At 34.0% G+C, this 20,991-nt stretch overlaps 2 protein-coding genes across 2 annotated transcripts; both read left to right on the top strand.

Annotated features, from left to right (window-relative positions):
• The first annotated feature begins 6,084 nt into the window (after positions 1-6,084).
• On the top strand, positions 6,085-8,366 carry LOC127075640 (1-aminocyclopropane-1-carboxylate oxidase homolog 1). The gene is made up of 3 exons (XM_051017095.1): positions 6,085-6,684; positions 7,551-7,872; positions 7,977-8,366. The coding sequence occupies exons 1-3, from the start codon at positions 6,149-6,151 to the stop codon at positions 8,229-8,231; spliced, it is 1,113 nt and encodes a 370-aa protein (XP_050873052.1). The 5' UTR covers positions 6,085-6,148; the 3' UTR covers positions 8,232-8,366.
• A 7,444-nt stretch (positions 8,367-15,810) lies between these two features.
• LOC127075639 (cysteine-rich receptor-like protein kinase 44) lies at positions 15,811-18,710 on the top strand. The gene is made up of 7 exons (XM_051017094.1): positions 15,811-16,784; positions 16,860-16,973; positions 17,035-17,201; positions 17,296-17,506; positions 17,663-17,900; positions 17,988-18,138; positions 18,205-18,710. Exons 1-7 carry the CDS (start codon positions 15,980-15,982, stop codon positions 18,511-18,513), a joined length of 1,995 nt encoding a protein of 664 aa, XP_050873051.1. The 5' UTR covers positions 15,811-15,979; the 3' UTR covers positions 18,514-18,710.
• Positions 18,711-20,991: the final 2,281 nt, after the last annotated feature.

Genomic DNA, 20,991 nt, shown 5'->3' with positions numbered 1-20,991 from the left:
GCTTCAGCTATAAGATGAGATCTGGGAATCTCCTCCAATCCACTAAAAGGCATCTTATCATAAACAGGTATTCCTAAGAGACGGGCATACTACTCCAACGTAGGCATAAGCTGATAATCTGGAAAAGTGAAGCAACGGTAGAGAGGATCATAAAACTGAACCAACACACTCAAGAGTCCTTCAACCACATCAGTAGATAGCACAAATAGAAGCTTTCCATGACGTTGCTTGAAGTCCAAGGTATCTAATACAAAATATGATAACTTTCTTAGCTCTTTCAAATATGGACATCTGAAATTGTACTTCTTAGTGTTCCTTCATCCATAATCCATGGTCTGAAAATATTTGACAATAAAGCCTTAGTTCCTTGAATTTATTTTTCGTGTGATGAATGTCATGATGCGCATGGATGCATGAATGCAACAATCACAAATAAGGGATCACACACAAGGCAAACAGACAAAGGTCAAGGGATGAATCAAGTCATTGTCAAGATCAATCATCCAATTTGGTAGATTACGGTTTTCACCTTATCAACACCCAAGTTCCATTGATATTGACAAGACTTGATTGGATCAACCAAGAATCAAAGGGTTTGTCGTGAGTCACGAGCATGGAGTCAGGTTAAGATTCGTCCCAAAGGAGTGTACTAAGGATAAAAAACCTGTATATCATGTTCTAAAAAGTTCCCAAAGTCTTAATTCCATCTATCAGATATTATAGGTTAGGATGACTAGCTCATCAACCCATAATATTCTCAAGAGAAATTCGTCTGAGTGTAGTATCGCGTAACAACTGTTATCAAGTCTATACTTGAACAGTCTATGCACTACATCCTAAATAGGCCAAGTTGGGTTAAATGTTCTACGGTTCTCAGCTTCTCGGACCCCAAATCAGATAAAGTAATGCCTAACCACAAATGAATTATGTGACATTAGTAACTCCAAAAGGGTCTCCACTGAGTAGATGGGTCTCAAGCCAAAATTGTTAAGGACTACTCCACACAAGTCAAACATGACTATACCATCCTCCTATCTTAATTGCACTCAAGTTCGGGTTAGAACTTATCTCACCACTCAGAGATCACCAAGTACAACAAGCAGATTATATCACACAAGCAAGTATACAAACATCAAATATACAATTATATACACATAAAAAAGTAGGCTAAACCCACTGAGGACTACTCCACAGCAGAATCGTCACTTAACTTCTGTAGCGATAAATTCATGACCATCAAGCTATAGATAAACTTAACGTCAATAAAACCAGAGTCGCCAACGCGCTTTTATTGTTTCCAAAGGAAAAGGGGAAATTACGAACAAAACCCAAATATAATAAGTTTTCAAATCAAAACTAATAAAATGCCATAACTTTACAGGTAAGGGGGTTAGCTACACAGAGGGAAGGTGTTAGCATCCAAAGTGTCCTAGGTACTCCTAGGGAGCCCTTTTTTATGTGTGTATGTGTTTTTGGTATAAAATATGTTTGCAATAAATAGAGTGTGGGAATGAGAAAAGAATTCATTAATTATATTTTTTTGTTTGACAAGACCTTCGAACTTGTGCATATGTACCAACATAAAAATGAGGGATCAAAACCTCGTAATTCGTGGTATCAATTTCAAAATTAGTGGATTCTTTTTAACAAAAGTTTAAATTGAAAAGATACATAAAGGGACCAAGAGTTTTAATGAGTGATATTTCTTTTTGTCTTTTGAAATTTTAAGTCAATATGATTAGATTCATTTACAAGTTTGATTTAAGAAGAGAGTTTTTTTTTAAAATGCAATGGCATAAGGCCAAAGTTTCTAATTTGAAATAAGGTCTAAGTTTTGAAATCACAAACAAAGAAAGTTTTTGAAAAGGGGGAGAGATTTTGAAATTTAAGAAGTGGGAGGAGATGAAGAGGCTAACCTAAGCATGAAATTAAAAGTTAAGAGCTAAAAAGATTTGACCAATGGGATGAAATCCAACAGACAAAAATGTCATATAGAAAACCCATTTTCCCTTTGGACTTTGAATCAAGCAATATCAACAAGCAAATAGAAATATGAAGAGCAAAGTATCAAATAAAGATGGTCACATCCAAGCAAGCAAATTCCACAACTAGCAGTCTTTTTATGCATCAGAGGGGATACTCCTTGATTTGCATCAAGACCATGTAGTAGATGAATTCATGTGGATCCTAATACTTGCATCAAATGAAAGCTCAAATCACAATAATTTGGTCTCAGAAATGTTGGCATTGGCCAAGTCCTTTTGCATAGGGAATGTTGCCTAATTCTAAGTCCAAAAGCTCAGATCAAATCCAACAGTCCACACAAACATTTTTTAGGGTTTTTGTTGTTAATTAAGTATTTTAAGGTCCTAAGGCCACAAACACAAACAAATATATACAATCACTATATATGGCTCAAATGAGCAAAGTGAAAATGACATAAACATAAACAAGTTAAATGATATGTAAATGACAAATGGAATGGTAAATGACTTGAATTTAAATTGCATAAAGTAAATGACTTAAAAATAAAAGCAAGAATAATAAAAGTTAGTCAAATGTTAGTTGATTAGATGTTAGAGGAGTTTTGCTTTTCAATTGATTAAGTCATTCTTTGGAGAACACTCAACCCTCTATTCACAAGCATGGATCCTTGAACCAAGACATCTTCCAAAGGAAGGAAAGAAAGGCCAAGTTTCCACATAATACCATGAAAGGAGGGAGACTTACAATCTCACTTACTGGAATGCTATGCATTTGGGTCAAAATTTAGCTCTATGTTAAGCAATCGTAATTGGACTTATGTAGAAGTCATAACTATCTGAGGTCGGGCAATAGAATTTTTGATGTTAATGCATGTTAGAGAAATAGTATAATAAACCAATCTCCTAAAACATACCACACACAAAAAGAAAGCAAGATGAAAGGATGGACCTATCTCATCCATACTTGTATTGGTTCTTCTAACACAAAGTTATTGATGAACCAATTAGCCTTGGGATATTGAGAATTCACCGGTCAATGAAAAGAATGGGAGAGAATGGGATTGAATATGAAGAGAGAGGGGAGATAAGAGAAACACAAATTGGTCATGGGAGGAATTTTATCAAATTAAAATCATTCATTCATTTTGGAAGATGAAATGTACATTTCATCAATCCCCTAAATCCAATAATTTTAATCTAATAAAATTCAAATCAACATTGACCAAGGCCGAAACACATAGTCAAACATCACAAGTCAATAAAAATGGCAACACAATTAATCAATTAAAAATGCATTTAAATTAAATTTAGTTTGGTTAAAACCTAAAACCTCTTCAAAACACCAAATAAAAGGCCAAGAGATTTATCCTAGGTCAAACAAGGTCAAAGGACCTTAGACAAAAAAATTCATTATTTTTGGAAAGTCATAAGTATTTTTAAACAATTAAAAATATGCAAAAAAACAATTAATTCATGAAAAATATCAAAATTAGTCCAAAAAACAATTTTAATAGAGAAAATGAAAGAGGAAAATATTTAAAGATTTTTGGTGAAAGTCCCATATTTTTTGGATTAAAAATGAAATTGATATGAATTAATTAGAATAAATGGATTAAACATAAAAATAAAAAAAATAAAAAAAAACAAGGACCATCAGATCTCCCTCATTAATTGAGGTGGCAGATCTGATGGTCAAGCGTACGCTTCCACTAAACATTGCAGTCAATGTGTGCACCCGCATGGTAATCACTTTGGACGCGTGAGATTAGAACATGAGAACCAAATTAGATGGCCTAGATCGATCCAACGCACCACCGGAGCCCTAGCTTCGGTCATCTTCTCCGGTGACCACCACCGGTCTGGTTCAAGCTCAACTTCATGGAAAATGAAAAGTGAATACACTAATTTGAAGGGAAAATGCTCAGGAGCACGAATCTGGTCTCAATTTTCTCCAATTCCAGGTATATAAAAAGATACAGGGATTTGAATTTTGAGGAACATGAACTGAGTTACTTCGATTTGACCTCAAAGTAACTCAATCTTCTTGTCTACATTGATAGGACTTCAGACAACCAAAAATCATAAAGAATGGTGAAGAATTGAGGGAGAATTGAAGAGATGAAGTTTCTGAAAATTCACCTTCGATGGAGCTTCAAACTTGCTCGATCTTGATTATGAGCAATGAGGGTCTTATTTATAGGCAAGGAGGTTCATTTCCACACACTTCCAAATTTGGAAAAAAATGAATAATTCTCTTTGCATGCTTGCATGGGCGTGTGATAGGTCCATCAAGTAATGTATTCAGGTCCAAAAATGAGTGAGGATAATGCTGAAATCATGTTGTGAGGCCATGCAATCGTGTATGCCATGTGGAAGTGAAAATCATCCAAATGGTATCTCACATTGCACCCATGCGCAAGTCCTTCATTCTTTGGCCAAATGAGATGATCTTATATTTTTTGGAAAGGTGAGATCAAGGGGAAAAACTTTCATATTGAATAATTTTCCATTTAAAGCTTGGATCATGATGAATTTTGAGGTGGAAGTTTGGGAAATCAAACATATTTGAAAATTTTCTAAGTCCCAAGTCAAATGTTCACTTCTTCCACTTTGAATAACTTTTTCTATGGACTTCAAATGAGAAAAGTTTCTTCCTAAAAGTTGCATCTCTTTCAAACATCTTAAATTTTGTCACAAGTTTGACCTAATTTGGATTTGGTATGAAGGAGTTATGCATTTTAGAAGTTGAGGAAAATCACTTGTTCAATGGTATTGGCCCAAAATGACATATAATCTTGCCTCTTGGCACATGCATTTGCAAGTTGAATTTGAACTTCCTCCAAACATCAAAGTTGAAGTAGACATATTGAATTTGATCATGGAATTTTAATGGTTTTCATCTCATAATAATTGAGAAAGTTATGGTCTTGGGTAGTTGACCTCCAAACTAGGGTTAAAAAAATGACATATAATCTTTCACCATAAAAAATAATTTTCCAAGCAAAACTAGCTCTTGACTTCAACATGAAAGTTGTTTGGAATGTCATTTTGAGTAACGTAGATCTCGGAATCATTTTCATATGACAAAAATTGTAGGAGATAGGGTCTAGGGAACCCCAATTTTGACCAGATGATTTTCTCTGGTCAACCACCATGAACCATCTTGCTAGTTTGATATTCTCTTGACTTTTGGGACTCATGGAGGATCATATATGTGTAAGATGATTTAATATAAGGTATCCCTTGAAATATTTGATCAAATATTGAAGAAACTTGTTGAGGAAGTCACACAAGATACCTAGATGAATTAGGGTTTCCAAGGCAAACAATCTCCAAACTCTTGATGAATTCTTGATCAAAATGACATGTGAAGATCATGGGGGTCCATATATGTTTCTCATAGTCAATGTGAACCATTTTTTGATTGAACTCCTTGTATTGAGGATCTTAAACCCTAGATGTGAGCTTGATGAAGCATAGACGAGCATACACACTTCCTACAACAGCAACAAACTATACATTGACATATTTTTGATATTTTGGCTAGTAAATAATGAAAAATAAAGTATGATACAATCAAAAGTGTTTGGTGATCTCTCCTAATACAAACCCAAGGAATAGAGGATAAGGAGGATGCCAAGGTGTGATCCCAATATTAATGCCTATGATGAGATGACATGAGGGATCTTAGGGTCAAAATTAGGGTCTTATAGTGTGTTGCGGAGATGAGTAGAGCAGCCATAAAGTCAGGATTCTTTGTGGAAGACAACCCCCGTTATCCCTAGTGAAACGCATGATTTTCGAATTACGGAATGTCGAACAGTATAGACGATGGAGGAGGCATGCGGTTAGACAAACTCATTATTTTGATTATAAATTGAATGCATCTAAAGATGAACGTCTGAAGAGCAATTTTGAACTTTCGAAAATGTGGGAGGCACTAAGGTGGAAAGAGTATTTACCTTATCTTATTAGGTTGTTTGTAATAAAATCAATCTAAAAACTAATAGGAAATTTGACACCTCAAGACTTGGTGCAGGGTGCAAAGCACGTGCCCATTTCTCATCAATGATACGTTGCTAGTTTTTTTCTATAAGGCTAGAGACAAATATAACTTGTATTGAGTTGCCGTCTTAAATAAAAAAAAGGTGGTGAGAGAAAACATGGTGAGCAAAAATCTAACAGAAATCAAAGAAGATCATGAATATGGTTATGATAGACACAAAGATTTGAAGGCTCTTGATGAATCAAAAGCAGGTGTAAAGGGCCTTGTAGACGCTGGTTTATCCAAGCTCCCTAAAATATTCATTCATGAACAGGATAAAACAACCACTTCCAACAATCTCAGTATTCCACTCGTTGACTTTGGACCTCTATTTACAAATCCAACAAATTCCAGTTCACGTTTTGAGATAATTGAGAAATTAAAGTATGCAAGTGAGAAATGGGGATTCTTTCAAATAATCAACCATGGAATTCCAACCACTGTTTTGGATGAAATGCTTGATGGGGTGGTTAGATTTCATGAACAAGACACTGAGATCAAGAAAGAGTTTTATTCTCGTGATGTTACTAAAAGGGTTTATTATAACACCAATTTTGATTTGTATGTTACTCCAGCTGTTAATTGGAGGGATACTCTCTCTTGTGTTATGGGCCCTCAGTCTCTTGATCCTCAGAAACTGCCTACAGTTTGCAGGTATATTTATTATCTATTTCATCTTGTTCCTTTTTTAAGTATTGTTGTTTCTTTTACAAACAAGTGGAATTAATATATAGCTAATAGTCTTTTTATTCTTGATATATTGGCTTATGTTCTTGCACATGTCACTTGTTTTTACTTGAAAATATCATTCTGGTGTAGATTATTCAGGATTTGAAGAATAGGTTTTCTGATTCACGATTTAAATATCGATTTGATGACCATAGTTGTCAAGTACAGCATTTGAATATCGATTTCTGGCACAATACAAAACAGATTTTTGAGTTTCAATGTTTCAAAGCTGTATACAGGATGGTGTAAAAAACACATACTAGTGAACTGTGTTTTCAGTTTGCTTTCCAAATACATATCACCTTTATCTTTACTTGTATAGTACTACTAATACCTACGGGTCACGGGCAGACATGCCCTGTTCAGGTCCGCCCGGTAAAAAACCTCAAGAAAACGAGACATGGGAGCGGGCATAGTAGAGGGTATGGGCCGGAAATTTTATCTCGTCCCACAAAAAACAGGGCAGGGCAGGCGGAGCCTGCACCCCTAATTCCTGATAGCCGATACTTGTATCTTCTTTATTTCTGTGTGGCCATGGACTTCTGTTCCTGGCTTTTTATTGTAACCCTAGACATGCCGTTGGATGTCCCCGGTTTTATTTTAAATGCATTTATGTTATTGCAGCTATTGTTTATTTTAGATCCGCTTATCTGCCCTCGAGGGTGTTCCCGGCCGAGGGTGGATATCTTTGAAAAGATGCATTCGACTCATAGACTGCTTGGATTGTTTGTTTGATCTTGATTGGAATTTGTAGGTTGAAACTAAGCCATTATTAACTTTATTTCTTGCAGAGATATAACAGTTAAATATTCGGAGTATGTTAAGAAAGTGGGAATAGTTCTGTTTGAATTGCTTTCTGAAGCATTAGGCCTCAATTCCAGTTACCTCAAGGACATAGATTGTGCAGAAGGAATTTTTCTAATTTCTCATTATTACCCACCTTGCCTTGAGCCTGAACTCACTTTTGGCACAAGTGCTCATTCTGACAGCAGCTTCCTCACTATTCTTCTTCAAGATCAACTTGGTGGCCTCCAAGTTTTCCATGAAAATCAGTGGATTGATGTCACACCGATTCCCGGTGCTTTGGTCGTTAACCTTGGTGACTTAGTGCAGGTAAATCCATCCATTTTCTGCTAGAATATAATGAAAGAAGCTTTCAAGTCCTTTAGAAGAAACTCACTTATTGTCCATCATTGTCTAAACACTTTTTTTTGCAGCTAATCACAAACGATAAGTTTCTGAGCGTTAAACACCGGGTTCTGGCACAAAAAATTGGACCAAGAGTTTCAGTAGCATGCTTTATCAGGCAGCATCTTTCCCCTGAGAATTTAAAACGATATGGACCTATAAGTGAGTTGCTTACACCAGAGAATCCTCCAATTTACAAGGAAACATCAGTGAAGGATTTGGTCTCACACTACTATGGGAAAGGGCTAGATGGTAAGTCTGCACTAGATCACTTCAGGCTGTAAAGTAAGAGAAATCAATGAATAAATTAGCAGATAGGAATGAAATTTGGTTGAAATGTGTAAAAATGAAAATGCAACATGTCTTGGTTGTAAACTCTCTCCCATCTTGGTTTTATGAGTTTGATATTTTAGTTTTCATGTATTACCTTTACTTTCAATTTCCAACAACGTTTGGTGTAAAAAGTTGATGAAGCAGTGAGTAAGAGTTCTAAAGTATATATAAAGAAATAACTAATGCAGTTGATATTTTATAAAAATGGACAATTTTTTCTTTTTTAAGTCTTATATTTTAAGAACGGGTGGAGTAAACTTAATATATAGTAAAATATACACATCAATTATACTAAATTTAAACTAATCGTATTGCTACTGCAACTGAAATAATAATACAAGGCTATAATAAAATCTTCCATATATCAAAGTGATAGTCCAGTGATATATGTTTCATGCAAAAGTGTAAAACATGATTGGAGCATAAGTAAGTGGCTGCAATATTGTCACACATAATCTTTGGAGAAATTGATTTTATAATTCCCAATTCACTGAGGAGATTAGTGAGCCACATTATTTCAGTTGTGAATGTTGTTATTGCTTTGCATTCAGCTTGAGAGGATCTTGTGACAGTTATTTTTGTTTTTTTTACAACCAGGAGATCAAATTGCGTCCTTAGAAGATTATGTATGCTGATTATTATGTATGCTGATGTTAGAAGTTTTACCATCAATATTATCTCCCTAATGTGTAATGTAGCTTATGGGTTATTCACTCCATTCTTTTTTAAGTGTCATTTTTTTATTTTTTATATATATCAAGAAAGCTAATCATTATTGTTATTTTTCATACAATAATTTTTTTTTTACTTATAATACCTTTAATTATATATAACATTTATTTTACTTTTTCTCTCTCTGTAATAATTAGCTAGGGATAATTTTGACAAAAGAGTCATTAATGTTACCTTGAATTTTGCAAGTGACAATTAAAAAGAAACATTTTTTTTTGTCAGGAAAGTGACACTTATAAAGGAACGGAGGGAGTATAAGTTAGTGTTGTAGTCAATTCTGTCAAAGTCGAAGAGTTCTATTGAATTGGGTCAGTCTGTTGGGTCAATTATTTAGTATGTTAGTTGAAAGTTAGAGTTTAATTTTCTTATAAATAGCATATTAGTCATCACTTCTCTATCAATCCATGATAATCCTAATCAGAGAGAGAAAGTGGTGTGATTGAGATTCAATTGTAAACATTGTACCATAATATGGAATTGAATTAAGATTTCAGTTTTAAACCACTTTGATTTTTTCTCTCTTTTCCTTTACATTGTGGTTTTCTTGTTAATCAAGAAATCGATTATACTATGTTTTTTGGGCATCGCTCTTACAACAAATTGGCGCGGTTAGCGTGGAGGAGGAGATGTCGTGAATAAAGAATGAGATTGAAAAATTCATCAATGTGAATGATTTCGGTTTGTGGTGCTTGAAGATGCAAGCCCTACTGGCTCATAAGGGTTTATTAGAAGCGTTGAAAGGATCGAAGAAGATGGATGTTGTCCTAACGGAGAAGGAGAAGACGACGATGATCGAGAAAACCCACAGTTCCATTATATTGAGTCTTGGTGATAAGGTTCTCTGGCAGGTCTCGAAGGAGAAGACGATAGCGGGTGTTTGGAGCAAACTCGAGGGATTATATATGACAAAATCTTTGGTCAATCGTCCTTACCTGAAGCAAGCTTTGTATTCATTCAAGATGAGTGAAGACAAAGTCTTGGATGAGCAGATGGATATGTTCAACAATTTGATTCTTGATCTTGAAAATATCGAGGTCAAGATTGATGATGAAGATCAAGTGTTGTTGTTGTTGTGTGCTTTACCAAGATCTCATGCTCACTTCAAATAAATCCTCTTGTATTGAAGACAGTGTCTGACCTTTAAAGAAGTTCAATCAACCTTGTACTTGAAGGACTTGAACGAAAGAAAAGAGAAAAAAAAAACATAATCTGTTGGAGAATGTTTGTCCATTAAAGGAAAGTTCTCAAAGAAAGATGGTAAGTATGATAGGAAGAAGGGTAAAGTTCTACAAAATCCTTATGGGGGTAATACTTAAAGCTACGCGAATTATACCCGAGCGCATCGCACGCTCAAAGATACAACAGAGCCGCCATCGAATTTTTTATTCATTCCCGAAGGAAAGGGAAAACATCGATAAAATCCGGGGGAAAGAGAAAAGGGTAAGGAAGTTGGTTATGCAATGGGAATGTATTAGCATCCATCACATCCATGGTACTCCATGGAAACCGTTTTGAATGTTCTTTGCAAGGATAGGTGTTATTATCTGAAGATTACTCACGAAAGTGAACACGGTGTTAATAGATAAGTGTGCTCGTCAAGGATTTGGGCCCTCGTGCCTACGTATCCTCATTCGTGCAATGAGGAAATCAGAGCTCCGTAGTTCGTGGAACTAGGACATATGCGTTAGTTGTTTTCAATGGACAGTATTAACGTTCGCGTTCTACTGTCGACTGGCTTGTATGCTCGAGCATGGGAGCTTTAAGCGTCTGTCTGTTTACGGTAGAATGGATGAACTCAGATCACACTCTAGCAGTTAAACATTGCTTGCTCGCACATGGAGGCTTAAGCGTCGTTCACGGTAGAACGGAAATAACACGTCCTTTCTGAAAAGGTTTTAAACTGAAAATGAAGTCCAAAGGCAAAACTGAGTTTGATGAGGTGAGTTTGCTTTTATTCTGAAATGAGAGTTGTGATTTTAAACGTACTAAAGTCTATGAATAGAGATGAATACAGTGAGTAACTCGGTTGTTCGTCCCGTATCCAAAGATATCCAGAACGGGGATATGAATGCTTCAGTCCCATTCCTTATCCATTGGTTAAGGCTCGTTTTGTACAATTTTAATTGTAAGGTTAATTATTTTTTAGGGTATTCACAAAATGATTTTAGTTTTACTGGGAGAACAAAAGGATAGAAAAGAAACCCTAGAAGGTTGAAGTCTGATCTTCAATCTGTTATTCAATCTGTTCTTCATGTCTGTGTAGAAAGACTTGTCAATTATTCAACTTAAATTGAACTAAAGTCTATGAATAGAGGTGAATACAGTGAGCTACTGGGTCATTCGTCCCGTACCCAAAGATATTCAGAATGGGGGTTAGAAATTCTTCAGTCTCATTCCTTCTCTACTACTTAAGGCTCATGACGTGCAATTTGCATCATAACCGCTGAGTGTTGAATTTCCTTGCAGCTTCCCATGGTGAAGGGTGGTCTTTGAATGATGGAGAGGCTTGTTAATCAATTTGAATAAAGTTGTGCTAAATCCTATGAATAGAGATGAATACAGTGAGCAACTGAGTCATTCGTCCCGTACCCAAAGATATTCAGAATAGAGGTAGAAATTCTTCAGTCTCATTCCTTCTCCATTACTTAAGACTCATGGCACACAACTTGGCTCATGATAAACAAGTATTTAATTTGACATTTGTAGTGCTTGAATAGTAGTTATGTCTTGTACTGATTTGAATAGCTTGAACTTTTGATCTTGATCTTTGAATCTTGATTGAAGTTGGAGATCCAGCATCCCGCACATCTTGATCACAAGGATTTACTTTATCAAGTGACTAGTGTTCTTTTGATCACTTGACTAAGTTTGGGGAATTAAGCCCAGTCGAAAGATTTAGTCGATCAAAGCGTACTTTGATCAATTTAATCAGTGGGGAAAAGTTAGTTGAAGTGAATACAACTACCTAAAAGGTTAAAAGATTATTGGAATTATTTTTACAATGCCTAAAACTGTGAGAACATGCAAAATTAGACTATTTTTAAATCCAGGGGTAAAACTATCATTTCACAATTTATGAATATTGAATTAAAATTCTAATTATCAATTATCAATTAAATTCTAAACCAACCTAATTTCTAACATGTTAAAAGATTAATCTAATCTAATTAACCTAATATTTTTAAAACTCAATTATCTAAATTCTAAAATTTATTTAATCCAAAACTTTTAATATTTCTAAAATCTATTTACTAATCAAAATTATATTCTAAATTTCTAATTCTAACTAACCTAATATATTTAATCCGATCACATTTTAAAATCCTAATTAATTTCTAATCTCTAATTAATTTTTAACCAGAATATTTCTAATCATTCTAATTAAATTCCAACCTAATTAAAATTCTTTAAAAAAAAGCTATTTATCTAACACTTTAGCCTAAATCTAATATTTCTAAATTAATCCTAAAACTTATCTAATCAACCTAAACCCCTAATTAGCCTCTAATCAAATATTAATTCCTAAATTCTCTAATCAAATAATTCTAAACCTAATTAATCTAAAATCATAATATTCTAACATGAAAGGAATTACATGAAAATAATTGAGTAAGAGTGGATAATGGAGATGCAGGAAATGGGCTCAGGGTGCAAATAGGAAGAGTCCGGGCCCAAATAAAGCCCAACTTGGCTTCAGAGGGGGGTACTGTAGCTGAAGCAGGGCGCAAGAAGAAAACTCATTTGGGCCTGGCCGAAACATTTGGGATTCAAAGAGGCGCAAGTGAATCCAAGCAGCGACGTTCACGTGAAGCTCCGCCTTCGCGTTTCACGTTCATCTCTCTTCATCTCTTCTTCTCCAATCCGTCTCTGCATCTTCACGTTCGCAACGAAAAACGACCAAATGAACACAGTTCTGCAACGTCCGATCGTGTCCATCCTTCGACCTCCACATTGGCTCATCTTTTATGCGCTAAGAATTGAAACGACGAAATCGAAAACGAAGCATGTTCCTTCTTCTTCTCCTCAACCTTTTGCTTCGTTTTTCTCTTGCTTCTTCTCAAACTCCCTGCTACCGTGCGTTGTTGTGTGAGTTGTTGTGGTTGAATCGTCACGTGAGTGAGAGCGAGATTGGAAGAGAATTGCGACCTGCGTTTCGGTTGCGTGAGCTTGTGAAGAGAGATCGAGAGTGGGGAATCGATTTCTCTCTCGCATTTCTTGTTTCGCTCTGATCTTGAATGAAAAATGAATGAATGAATTTGGATGCATGAAGATTGATTTATAGGCCTGAATTCTGTTACGAAATGTATGCGAAATTCAAATGAAATGCAATTATCGGTTAGAAATTAAAAAAGTTAGTTAGATGAGTGAAGTGATTCGGTTAATTTTCTGTTAGTGAAATATGAAAATTTAGTTAAATGAGTTTCTCTTGTTAAAAGTTAACTGTTTCCTGATCAAATCGATTCTAGTTATGTTCAATTTCTATTGGTGACAAAAATGGTGTAAGTGTAAGCTCATTGTTGAGACTCAATTGCTATTGGTTAGTTGTTAGACTGAAATGAAATTGAAATGAGAATTTATTTTGGGGTCAGTAAAGTGAAATGAGGTGAAATTTCCTGATATGCAGTTGTTTAGTTCTGTTAATGAAAAGCTTGTTTATGGAGGTGAATTATGTTTGCTTGAATTTTTCTGTTAACAAGTACTAAGGGGAATTAGTTTAGCTTGAAGTGCTGTTAACGATTCTGCAGAACGTGTCAACGAAATGTTATTCAATTCAAAACTATCTTTTTACAAACTTTGATTAGCAACAAGGGAATGTCTAACTATTAGAAGTTTTACAGGGTCCATGTTCTGGAGCATCGATGCTTTGAGATGTAGCTTTGATTTGTTCATATGTTGCATTCTTGATACACAAATGAGCAACATTATGCTTGGATCCTAGCGACATTGATCAGGAAGTTGGCGTCCAATGTAATCCTGGAAGCATCCCATATATCATGCTTATCAATCTTGTATGTTTTCTTGGTAGGAGTTGAGATCTGAAGTAACTTAGACGTCTACCCTTTTCTTGCCAACCAGAACAACCCCATACTTGGACAAGATTCCTATTACAATCCCAGTATTTCAATAGCTTCCATTGTGTATTCCATTTGATAAAGGTGTACTTCGTCTCCATTTCAGGGAGCAGTTATGTGGACAGCATAACAGGGAGTATTGTAGCATTGCCGATGTTGAAATTTTGGTTGAGATCTTTGGTGAGTGCGATATCATTATGTCCACTGCTTTGTAGATCTCCAATAGCGCCATAATCATTGGGGGGCATCATGATTAGTCTCAACTGGTGTTGGCGGTTCTGTAATGGGATCCAGAAAGCTATGTATGTTATCATCACCAGTATGATCGGTAGCATGTGACTCTGTATGGAAACTTGGACCAACATCTTGAAAATCTGCTCCGTTTCTCAATGGAGATTGAGGAATAATGTCTTCCTCTATTGGTCTTGCATCAGAATCCGGAAGCAGTTGTGTGTTGAGAGACTAAGGGCCTGTTTGAAATGCATTTTAAAAATTCTTTTTTAGTTTTTAAAAATTTAAAATTTAAAAACTTATTTAAATATAATGTTTTGCATAAGTGTTTTTAAAAACTCTTTTCTATTTTTCAGTTTTTAAAAATAAAAAGTGAAACAGTTTAGTTGTGTTTTACTTCTTACTTTTTAGTTTTTAGTATTATAAAACTTAAACAAAAAACATAAAAATTTATAATTTTCATTAATAGTATTAATATAATTTTAATAATTTTTATATTTTAAAATAGAAAAACATATTTGAAAGAATATGTTATTTCTTTTATTTATCATCTTTTTATGTATAAGTAACATTTTCAAATATGTTTATTTATTTTACTTAATTTTTTTTGTGTTTCTTAATTATTTTCATTATATAATTTTTTTTTCTATTAAAATTTGGAATCCCATTTTTTACTTGTTTTTTTTTCTTATTATTATTACAAACAAGGATTATGAGATTTGTAAAATTAAAAATTGATTTAATCCAATTATTTGTATTCGACCAAATATCAATTAATTTTCTTAAGTTTGTAATATTTTATACAATAAAATAGATTTTAAAAGTAAATGACAAAATATGCATTTTTATTCTCTTCTTAAAATACTATTAAAAGATTAGATTATCAAACAAGTTTTTTCATTTTCATATTTTCAAAACAGTTTTTAAAAATTAGTTTATCAAACAATTTTTTTTGTTAATTTTCTTCTTAAAAATAGTTTTTTAAAATAGATTTAAAAAACAAATTTTAAGAATTAAAATTAAAAAGTGTTTCAAAAAGGCCCTAAGTGAAAGGAATTAGGGTTTTCTTTTGTGGATGGACTCGAATCTTACCACTAAAGATATTAATAATTTTAATATTGATATAGTAATAAAATATTAACTGGGTTTAGTCGGGTTCGACTAGCGATGAGCCGAGTATTTCCATCTGAGTCGAAGCAAAGCGGTCCATTTCAAGCTAAACCAAACACCCGATGTATCCCGATCCGGAGTGTACAATTGAATTCGGTCCGGTCGAGTGAGTATACTCGGTTGATTTTCTTTTGTCCACCCTTAAAATCCAGCCTGACTTTCTGTATCTACTGAGTCGTTCAATCTTAGATTATTCAAAAAAATGAAACACTATAATTCAAAATCCCCTCTATGATTAACTTTTAGTCTTTTATAGAAATAATTTATTAATCTTTAGTTGACTAATATATTCATACATCTGAGTTTTCTACACATGTGGTGCTTTGAATTGACAGTAGTGGAAAAATATTCACATAATAAAATAAACAAAGAGACTAATTAAAAGCATGGAATACAGAAGAAAAAGAATACACGGCACAATTCAGAAACTGTTGTGCTAACATGTCTCCTAAGAATCTTGGAAGTAGTTGAAGGAAAAAACTGACAAGACAACCATGAAAACGTTACAACAGAACATGACATGTACAAGGTTTCTAAGCTTCATTCTACTTCATATTTTCCTCTTCACCTTAACAAATGCACAATTACCATTTTACAAATTAAGTTATTGCCAGAATTCAACAGAAAAAACAAACAACACAGCATACCAATCCAACATTAACAAAGTTCTTTCATGGATAGACTCTGATTCTGCAGCAGGCACAGTATCTAACCAAACCACCATTCATAGCAGCAGCAACAACAATGATGATGATGATGTTTATGGGTTCTATGATTGTCGTGGTGATGTCAGAGGAACTTTCTGTAAATTTTGTGTCAACACTGCTGTCAAAGATATCAGTCAGCGTTGTCCGAGCAGCGTCTCTGCTATCATATGGTATGACCTATGCATCGTAGGATTTTCTAATCACAATATCCCAGGAAAAGTTTACACAACCCCAACATGGAATTTTACCGGAACCAAAACTGTTAAGGACTCAACTGAACTTGGAAAAACAGAAAACGACATGAGGAGTTTGATAGGTAAAGTGACTTCAGAAGAAGCCAATGTCAATTGGGCAAAGGGTGAGTTCGACTTGAGTGACAACGAGAAAAGGTATGGCTGGGTGCAGTGTAGTAGAGACATTAGTAAGGATGGTTGCAGACAATGTTTGGAGGCTGTGTTGGATATAGTTCCTCATTGCTGTGGAACAAAGGTAAAATGGGCAGTGTTGTCTCCTAGTTGTGGGATGGAGATTGATGATAATAAGTTCTACAACCTGCAAACAGGATCTCCTTCTTCTCTGTCGCCAAATCCAGGTAATATCAATCGTTGAATTCAGCCTATAAACTGAGAAAAGAAATGAAACATTTTCATCTATGATAGTGTTGCAGGCAAGAAGAAAGGTGGAAGTAATATCAAAACCTTGATGATCATCATCATTTTAAGCGTACTGGTGGCAGTAGCTCTACTAGTTTATTGTGTCTACTACTACCGGAGAAAGAAAGGTAAGTAATATAACAAGTTGCATACATACATGTTGAAAGTTCTCTAACCTCATTTTACTAGGTGAGTTACTGATGAGTAGGACCATATCTTTCCGAGACCGTGTTCATAGTGAGGATTCGTTAAACGGAGACCTTCCTATAATCCCTTTAACTTTAATTCAACAAAGCACTGATAACTTTTCAGAATCATCTAAATTAGGAGAAGGTGGATTTGGTCAAGTTTATAAGGTATGAATGAAATTGGATCTAGAGGCCTGTGAAAGCATTTATAGTTTTTCTTTATAACTTCTATGTACTACCAATCTATTTTCAATTTTATCAGGGTGTTTTACCAGATGGGACCGAAATTGCGGCCAAACGGCTCTCAGAAACGTCAGGCCAAGGTTCTGAGGAGTTCAGGAATGAAGTTACTTTCATAGCTAAACTACAACATAGAAACCTTGTGAAACTCTTGGGGTTCTGCTTTGAAGAAAATGAAAATATACTGGTATATGAGTACATGCCAAATTCAAGCCTTAACTTTCACCTTTTCAGTATGTTTTGACAAACCTTATTCTTCTTCACATTTTCTTTCATCATTATATTCTTTTACTTGCTCCAATTCAGTTCTAATTAGTAAAAGTGAATGATAGACTCCATTGGTGTGGTTATCATCAATAACATGAATACAATGTTCGTATACTTGGCAGATAAGGAAAAACATAAGCATCTAGATTGGAAATTACGACTAAGCATTATCAATGGAATCGCAAGAGGACTGCTATACCTTCATGAAGATTCTCGACTTAGAGTAATCCATAGAGATTTGAAAGCCAGCAATGTTCTTCTCGATGATGAAATGAATCCAAAAATATCAGATTTTGGATTAGCAAGAACATTTGAAAAAGATCAATGTCAAACAAAAACAAAAAGAGTTTTTGGCACCTAGTAAGTGTTACTGACAACCCTTTTAATAAAAATTTAGAAATTTTTTACACGATTCACAACTGATACTATTCTATTGATTTTATATAGTGGATACATGGCTCCAGAATATGCTATGGCTGGAATATTTTCAGTAAAATCCGATGTTTTCAGCTTTGGAGTTCTTTTATTAGAAATAGTTTACGGAAAAAGAAATGGAGACTTCGTTCTTTCAGAACACATGCAAAGTCTTCTATTATATGTGAGTTTTACATTTTCTTACAAAATGTTCCTACTCAAGTTTCTAAATATTCATATTTGTATGCAGACTTGGAAACTTTGGTTTGAAGGAAAAAGTTTAGAATTAATCGACCCGTTCCACAAAAACACATACGTTGAAAGTGAAGTCATGAAGTGTATACATATTGGTTTATTGTGTGTACAAGAAGATGCGGCGGATAGACCAACCATGTCCACCGTTGTTTGCATGTTAGGGAGTGACACAGTAGCCCTTCCAAAACCCACACAACCAGCATTTTCAGTTGGGAGAATGTTCAAGAATGAAGATCAAGTTTCAAAAAATTCTAAGAACAATTCTGTTGATGAAGTAACCTTAACTAGTGTTTCAGCTAGATAGGTGATATTATGGTTCAGTTCGTGCCAGATACGAATATGTGTCAAGTTCTTTTAGAAAAAGATTTGAAGTCAAAAATGAAGACAGCCATTTTAAATTTGTTGAGAAGCTACACTAAGTTTACTTGAAAGGTGATAAACAAGTTGTTCAATTCTTGGTTAATCTGGAAATATATGTTTGATGTGTTATTAGTTTTTCAATGTACTATTCTTTAACACAAATGTCATTTTTTAAATGTGGTTATAAATGTAAGTAATTTTGAATTTAAATCTTTTGCTTTCATATTTCACTAATATATATAGTAATAACAACATTTATAGCTACTTTGATATTTCACTGACAAATATTTTTCTATGAAAGGCCTTAATTGTACAAACTATTACTACTAAAAAAAGATAGCCTTGACTTAAATGTCAAGCATTTTGGATATTACGACTGCAATAGCATCCGCATCGAATCGCAATTGCACTGTGATTTTAAAACCACACGTCTGGGCGCATTATGAACTCCACGAGACAATTCCATCCTATTTTCTTCGAGTATAACAACTTTTTATCATCAAACAGTAACAATGAGTTCATAGTTTCTGGCTAATTGAAAATATTCCTTCCTCTCTGATTGATAAAAAAAACCTATATACATCAAATACAGCTCATAAAATCAATACAGAAACAGAAAGAGAGGGATTTGAAGAAGAGAAACTAACCGTTGAACACTGAATCTGAAATTGAGCAGACAACTTGTTGCAGAAAGAATCTCATTTGGATGTATCGGAAGTAAACAACACGAAAAAAGGGTATTCGATAAGAAACCTAAAACAGAATAAGAATCTGAATGGAGGTAAGTTTTAGAAATTTGGTGGGAATGGGAAACGTAATAGTTTTTTAAATCAACTATCTTAGAATTGATGCCACCTAAATACCACAAATGCCCTCGCCCTCTCTCATATTTTCCACATGTCTTTAGTCATTATAGGAAATACTAGCATATTTACTCATTATGTTAATTCAGCTTCAAAAAAAAATTAGTGTTCTTTGAACTTTTCATATTAGTCTAATCTCGATGTATGATAATGTCTCTTAATATGATGCATCTGGATAAAAATGTATGTGATAGTGTAATTAAAACACTTCTCAACATTCAAGACAAGATAAACTATAGTAAGAATGCGCGTCTAGATATGGTGGATATGAGTATACGACAAGAGTTAACCTCAAAAGAAATAGGTGAAATAACATATTTTCCTCTAGCATGTCACACTCTATCTAGAAAAGAAGAAAAAAAATTGTGAGTGTTTGCATGGTATCAAAGTTTCTCAAGGATACTCATCAAATGTTAAGAAACGTTTATCAGTGAAAGATCTCAAATTAATTGGCTTAAAATCTCATGATTGTCATGATTTGATGCAACAACTTCTATCAATGACTATTTGTGGCATCTTATCAAAAAACATAAGGAAAAATATAATTAGATTGCGTTTATTCTTTAATGTTATAGGTAACAAAGTCATTGATCCAAAAAAAAAAGATGAGTTTGAACATGAAGTTGCAATTATCATGTCAATTGGAGATTTATTTCTCTCTATCATTTTTTTGCATTATGATTTACTTAATTGTTCATCTAGTCAGAGAGATTAGATTATGTGGCCCAATTTATTTAAGAAAAGATATGGAAATTAGTTATGTGTATGTAAGAAGATGAAATATCTCTGAGCACTAAAATCAAATATCAATAAATGAGAAAAAGAGAAGGTTTAAATGCACTTTTGTTCCCTTTATTTTGAATTTTTTTTTAAATTTAGTCCTTTCATTTTAAATATCAGGTTTTTGGTCTCTAAATTGTACTTCCTTTAGGATTTTCATGGTTCCCATCCACTTTTAAACACTTGGCATGCTCATTAATGACATGGAAACGCCAATGTGAATCCATGTCACTTTTTTTGAATATTTGAATGATATTTACTTATATTTTATTTTACAAAATATTTTAATATATGTAAATCATTTTAATTTAATTTTAAACAATATAAAATCAACATAATATAAACCAGAAGACATAATTCCTTTTTGAACCCTAATTCCATTTTGCTTTCTCTCTCTCTCTCTCTCTGAAGAAGAAAACATGAAGAACCCTAATTCCTTTTTGAGCACTAATTCAAACATCAGACCCATAAGCGTTTGAAATAAAGACTCATAAAGGTTACTCGAAGCTCACAATTGCAACATTTCTTACTTAAAATTCGCGAATATGAGTAGTGGGCAAGTGAAGTTTTATTTAAGGTATGTTTTCTTGTCCTCTTTGGAGTGTCACCATGTCCTAGTTGTTTTGTTTTACCTGTTGTATGTTTAGTTGTGGTCCACTGTCATTTTTATTCATGTGAACTTGTTGTGGTCCCATAGTTGTTTTCTTGTTTACGTGTATTATTCTAATGTGGTGGTCCACCATGTTTGTTTAATATTTAGTTGTGGTCCCACTGAATGT

This window comes from Lathyrus oleraceus, chromosome 4 (genome assembly GCF_024323335.1).
Source record: "Lathyrus oleraceus cultivar Zhongwan6 chromosome 4, CAAS_Psat_ZW6_1.0, whole genome shotgun sequence".
Lineage (NCBI taxonomy): Eukaryota > Viridiplantae > Streptophyta > Magnoliopsida > Fabales > Fabaceae > Lathyrus > Lathyrus oleraceus.
The sequence above is the reverse complement of the archived record's forward strand: the minus strand, read 5'-3'. Positions and strand labels throughout refer to the sequence as shown.

Excerpts from the sequence above, each read along its gene's own strand:
- LOC127075640 (XM_051017095.1), top strand. The coding sequence starts at position 6,149 with ATGGTGAGCAAAAATCTAACAGAAATCAAAGAAGATCATGAATATGGT. Across the intron at positions 6,685-7,550 it reads AAACTGCCTACAGTTTGCAG|AGATATAACAGTTAAATATT; the intron begins GTATATTTATTA and ends TATTTCTTGCAG. Across the intron at positions 7,873-7,976 it reads ACCTTGGTGACTTAGTGCAG|CTAATCACAAACGATAAGTT; the intron begins GTAAATCCATCC and ends TTTTTTTTGCAG.
- LOC127075639 (XM_051017094.1), top strand. The coding sequence starts at position 15,980 with ATGAAAACGTTACAACAGAACATGACATGTACAAGGTTTCTAAGCTTC. Across the intron at positions 16,974-17,034 it reads CTACTACCGGAGAAAGAAAG|GTGAGTTACTGATGAGTAGG; the intron begins GTAAGTAATATA and ends TCATTTTACTAG. Across the intron at positions 17,901-17,987 it reads AAAAGAGTTTTTGGCACCTA|TGGATACATGGCTCCAGAAT; the intron begins GTAAGTGTTACT and ends GATTTTATATAG.